Source organism: Xyrauchen texanus, chromosome 20 (genome assembly GCF_025860055.1).
Source record: "Xyrauchen texanus isolate HMW12.3.18 chromosome 20, RBS_HiC_50CHRs, whole genome shotgun sequence".
Taxonomy (NCBI): Eukaryota; Metazoa; Chordata; class Actinopteri; order Cypriniformes; family Catostomidae; genus Xyrauchen; species Xyrauchen texanus.
The window spans coordinates 22010515-22016831 of NC_068295.1; the positions used below are offsets into that span (position 1 = coordinate 22010515).

Genomic DNA, 6317 nt, shown 5'->3' on the forward strand with positions numbered 1-6317 from the left:
AGGGGCAAATGATTGTCCTTGAAACATCATTTTATATCTTTGCTGCTATTGTCCAGTTGCCATGTGAGGTACATGACTAATGCTAAATGTAATAAATTACCTGGCAAACAAATAAATGAATTTATTCCATATCACTTGTACTGTGCAACTGGAGTTGTCTTATTAGCACAGCTTTGTGTGTTAAAACTGCATAATTGAGCGTTCATCTTGGCAACAAGTCTCATTCCATGTCTCATCACACAGGGGATTAGAGAATGCAGGGGAGACACTGATGAAACCCCATTGGAAAGCACATTGCCATTAAGGATTACTGTACGCAGGCCAAGTTGGAGACTGTATGTCATAACTGGCCCTGTTTGACATAAGTTTTGAAGCAATTATATTTCAATAGTTGCATGACTCCAAAAACAGGAAATATCACATTCAATCTCACAGTTTACATTCTGTTCTCACGTCTGCAGTTTGGATGCAGGTTCTACAGCAGCCAAATAAAGACCAAAAGATTCAGGAAAGATTTCCATAAGTATTTAGGCCTACTTTGTACACATGTAACACAAAGATTTTCACACTGCCAGATCACATACTATAATCGTGCTTTCCTTTATTCAATCCTAATACATTTCTTAATAACACAAACATGTCAATCTCAACAAATATACTGTTACTGGTTATGTTACAAAAATGAAACTATGCAACAAGAGAAGCACTTTTACATGTACTTTATTTAAATAAACAAATATATAGAAGTCTAATATTATTTGACACCTCGCTTTGTGTGACTGATCTGTATATGAATCCAGTAGTGCAGATGTTACTGATACTTTCAAAAACACATAATAGCGTAGCAAAAAAACACTTAAAGTAATATTCTGGCTCAAACACAAGTTGACTTCAATCAACAGCATTTGTGGCATAATGTTGATTACTTTAAAAAATACTTTTGACTCATCCCTGCTTTTCTTTAAAAAAAAAGCAAAACTCATGAATGTGGCCAATTTTTGAGGGATTAAAGGCAGAAACGTGAATCTTGTAATTTTATAATAGCATTTACAGAAATTTTTCTGTTAAAACTCATTGATTATTTGAGTTGTAAAGTTGTTTGCATTTGCATTTATGCATTTGGCAGATGCTTTTATCCAAAGCAAATTACAGTGCACTTATTACAGGGACAATCCCCCTGGAGCAACCTGGATTAAGTGTCTTGCTCAAGGACACAATGGTGTTGGCTGTGGGGATCGAACTAGCGACCTTCTGATTACCAGTTATGTGATTTAGTCCACTACGCCACCACCACTCCATAGTCAGTTGGTCAGTTGTTTAAATCATACTTATTACAGTCATTTTAGTCATTTTAGGGTTTGTTGACATTACATCATCATGACAATGAAGTTGTAAAATTGGCTCTAACTTCACACAAGTTAGTAAGTGATTTTATCACACTTAAATAATGATAAAACATTAATTGTTTATGTTTTGTAGCCCATTCACTTCCATTGTAAGTGCCTTTTTTAAAGAAAAGGAGGGACAAGTCAAATCAGTCGAATGTACAGTTTAACGTTGTAAGTATACAGCAAATTTGACTAAAGTTTTTATACCTTCAAATTTCCTCCAAGATAATAAAGAAACTTGTGTGAAGCAATGAGCTGAGGGAAACACATTATTCTGCTGTTAAAACAAAAACGTACACTAAAATCACATCCAAGAGTGCTGATCAGACATTTAAACGAGGCTTTTAGGATTGTGTCAACAGAAAGGTGTTGTGGTTGGCACATAAGTTCTCCAAACTTGGCTTTCAAAAGCTAAGTAAAAGGTATACTTTTAACAGTGAGTGTTTTCTTAGTCCAAAAATGCAGATGAACCATGAACCACAATTTAATATGGCTTAATCTGATATTCTGTGTTAACTACTGACTCCACTGGTAAATATCAATTGTCGTGTGTGAAGCATTTGGCACTTTCACTTAACACAAGTATTCTACAGTGCAAAGATCTGCAACTTGAATACAGTATCATAAAGACTTTCATAAAGATAACATCCCTCATTTATACTACATTGTGCACATAAAAATCACCCATGTTACATGGTCTATTAAAGCCTTTTCAAACAATATTAAAATGTTAAATGGTCAGTTATTTATACATTAACCTTTTCAATGTATGGGAAAGTACAAAGGTGGTCTATAAAAATACTAAACCTGAAAGGCACACATGTTTGGTGGGGTGGGGGGAGGAGGGACGTCATTTTTATTATGACAATATTATAAATAATGTGAACATACCAATGATGGTTACCCTTTTACCGCATTCATATAAAATGAATGCATGTGCATTTGTGTGCTCGAGACATTTGTGACCGTTTCCTGTCAGAGAATGGGACACAACATTCGTTTTCTCTGCAACTGAATTTCCAAATCCAGGAGAAGGCTCAAAAAATTCCTGTTAGGATAGATTGCTCGTCGTAGTACAACCGTTTGGATGGCAGTGCAGAGAGTAAGGCGCTGACGCAGCATGAGGTATGCTAGAACAAGAGTGGCAGACCGACTCATTCCCATGATGCAATGAACCAGCACCTTTCCTAAAGATAAAACACACTGTTTATCACGCTCAAAAAATGAAGTCATTACCCTTACTTTATTGAGTTATATAATTGTTTTTTACACACAATTGAATGTCTTTAATTCAGAATAAGCCAGTTTCATTGAGCCAACATAATTTAGTTGGATTAGGTCAAATTAATGTAGTACAGCAGTTTTAATGCAACTTTGTTAGGTTAGTTAAACTTGATTTACTAAGGTTTATTTAAAGGTGGGGTATGTGATTTGCAAAACGGCCGGCAGATTTTGAAAATACACAACTCTAAGGTCCTACCTTCTCTCCTCCAACGCTGGCCCTGACTCCACCCATTCGAAAAACATGGACGCGCAATCATGCACGAGCGAAAACTCAGATGCGCAGTGTTCTAGACTCACTAGTCAAACAGTGCATTCACCTGTCAGACAATTTGTCAGAGCAAATTGTTGACACAGCAGGAGGAGGGGGTCGCATACCACTCTTGAAAGGTGTAGAGCTGATTTTCTCATAACTGTAAAAAAAAAAAAAAAAGAACATCGCCAGCCCTGGCGTCTGTAAAGCGGTCTTCTATTCAAAACAGGATTCATAGAAATGTGGAACAACCCCACTAGCACTATAAAAGCTCTATTCTCCATACATAAATACAATCGCTTCCTGTTACTGGGTCACGAGCTTTGAGTATGCGCACGAACGGGACACGCGCGCCAGGGTGGTGGGGGGGGGGGCATGGTACGACCGTTTGATTGACACATTTTCTGTCCAATGATTCTAGATGGTCTTGAAAATGATTGGCTGGAGTTTTTCGAGTCCTGCCCGTTCCACAGATGATTAAATTGCTTAATTTTCATTTCAGTGCTTCTAATTTACAGCCAGTAAGTGGGTTAGGAATAGGATTTCAAGTTATTTTGAAAAAATGGTCAAAAAAGAAAATCACATACCCCACCTTTAATAAATTTTCTTGTGTTGGTCCAACTTCATTTATTTGATTAATCATTAGTATATGCCAGAAGAGCAAGTGTTGCAACAGTGAAACTGTTCCACTGTCAATTTAACAGCAAATGCTTATAGAGCCAAGTAACACTCAAATCAAACCACTTGAACATGAAAGTCCATCCTGAACCTAAGCAAAAGCATCATTCTTCACCACAAAATTCTAGCATAACAAGACACTCAAATCACATATCACATATTTTCATCTTGCTCTAAAATGCATAAAATAACACTTAATTTCTACACTTGTGCTCCCTATCAAATTAATTAAATACGTAAACTTCAACTTAACAAACTTAAATGGATAGAAAGCAACAAAATTAAGTTAGAACTGTGTTGCTTTAGTTCATTTTAATTAAGTAAATTAAACAAGCAGTGCAGGCATAATGTATTCTGTCCTCAAAATTATGAATAACAGCCATTTTTTGCTGCAATATAAAATAATTTTAGCACATAATGTGTAAAAAAAACATTTTTGACTAATCTAACCAAAGGATAATGTAAGTCACTAATGTTAAAGCAATGGATGGTTTTAGAATGTAAGATATACTTTGATGTCATATGGGTTCTTTGGGATGGGGAAAAACGGTTTAAAATAATATTCTGGGTTCAATACATGTTAAACCCCAAGTAGCCTATGCTTTGGTTTTGACGTGAACGCTTGGCGTTTGTGTATACAGTAGAATGTGAGCCTTTCAAAGTATACTTCATTTTGCCGTGCGCGCATACAGAGGTAGTGGACTATTTCTTCGCAAGGGTTTAGACACATAAAGATGTCTTTATATTCCTTCAGACTTGGTATGTTCTCCTGACCTCCTCACACACGCATTCTTGACTTGCACATGCACTATTCTATTTACACATTTGTCTCATGTTTTTTTTTTTTTTTTTTTTTGCAGTGATTACATATTCTTCTAGCACTTCTTAGTGACAGCAATGGCTTAAATGTGAGTTTTTCTATCTTGTGGACCCATTAATTAGTTCAAATACTTTCAGGCACATGCGCATTCTGCATGTTTAAAGACACGCGGATAGAACAATTGGGCTGCAGGAGAAAAGTGCTTGAGCGCTTTGCTGATGACGAAACTTGCGCAATGCATCCAGCGTGGCATAAAGTTGATAAAAAAAATAATATTTAGACACATCCATCCTTTTCTTAAAAATCAAAAAACTAAAATCAAGGTTATAGTAAAACAATTTAAATGGAAGTGAATGGGACAAATTTCTGGATGGTTTAAGGGCAGAAATGTGAAGCTTATAATTTTATAAAAGCACTTACATTAATTCTTGTTACAATTATGTTTTATTTGAGATGTAAAGTTGTTCAAATTATCATTTTTACGGCCGTTTTAGTGATTTTATCACGTTAAAATCATGAGTAGCCTATTTCAACGTTTACAGATCGCCCCATTCACTTCTATTGTAAGTGCCTCACTGTTTTTATTTTTTAAAGAAAAGGAGGGATGAGATTATTTCTATTTTTTTTATGGTATTCAAAATAATGCCACAAAGGGTGTCAATTTAGCTTAACTTGTATTGAACCCAGATTTCAATACATCTTTAATTTAACGATTGCATAAATACAGAGGCTTATGTATTAATTATCATAACTATTTCAATTAATCAGTGTTTAATTGAAAAATTGTCAAAATCCTTGTTTGGCAATGATTTCAATATCATTGACTGTGGTCACTTACCATTCTTCTTCCTCAGGGCTTTGTGTATGAAATCAGAAGCCATTTTAAAGTGCACACTGAGGTCAAATGATGAAGAGTCGTCTGCTGGGATACCATAATATACAATTGCATTGTCGTAATAGCTCTGATCCCCAATACTGCCTTGCTTCGAGTGGGCAGCATTTAAGACATGAGTGATGCCCATTTTCTTTAAAGCATTTCTATTTTGAGCGATGGCCCTGTAGAAGAATTGAAATATGTGTTATGTAAGAGAACAACCATTATGACAGCTATTAAAAGTGATTTATCTGCAGAACTGATGCTAACAGAGATGCACAATATAAAACTTTGAGATCAACAAAACTCAACAAAAAGAATGTGATATGAATAGCTTCTCAAAGCATAATATAATAAGAATGAATTTAAATCATTTGTGCAGTATACACACAACACACACAATAGTAAATCTTAAAATAAAAGTTATTTGCGTAATATAGGCTATATTACCATAATAATATGATGATAAGTTATGCAGGACTCACACGTTTCCGATGTACAGGTTCGGCCAGACCTCGTCCACTGGAGTTAGGTCAAGTTTACATGTGTCCAGAATGTTCTCTAACTCTTTAATAGCCATTAGTCCGTGTTTATTTTTCTGATCTGTCATTCTTTATCTGAATTGGCCCAGATCAAACAGAGATTATGCACGAAAATATGTTTTCCTGCTGTCTTTCTAGGGGGCTCAGCATACATAACCAGTTTGGCACGTCGCGATCCACATTAACTGGTGCTCTTTATGACAGTGTTCGGTCACCCGATACCGCTGACCATATTGGCACACCGCTGTTGGTAGACGTCTACACGTAATAACGGAAAGGCACTTGGATGTTACTGCGAATAACTATTTCCTATGGGACACTATTTTCTTCCGCCAGGGGGCGCATGATGGCTCAGACAGCAGAATCCTTCATTGAGCCATTCAGAATGTCGGCGCGTTTTTTGTCTTATTGGAGATATTTGCTGCTAAAACAAATGATGGTTAAAATACGTTTATTACAAGGAGTGGTATCTCACATAGAA

At 36.0% G+C, this 6317-nt stretch overlaps 1 protein-coding gene across 1 annotated transcript; it reads right to left on the reverse strand.

Moving 5' to 3' along the window:
• Window positions 1-582: 582 nt before the first annotated feature.
• LOC127661095 (dual specificity protein phosphatase 13-like) lies at window positions 583-6079 on the reverse strand. Its single transcript, XM_052151658.1, has 3 exons — window positions 5780-6079; window positions 5259-5476; window positions 583-2575 (listed from the first exon to the last, which is right to left on the reverse strand). The coding sequence occupies exons 1-3, from the start codon at window positions 5902-5904 to the stop codon at window positions 2364-2366; spliced, it is 555 nt and encodes a 184-aa protein (XP_052007618.1). The 5' UTR covers window positions 5905-6079; the 3' UTR covers window positions 583-2363.
• Between the last annotated feature and the right edge of the window lie 238 nt (window positions 6080-6317).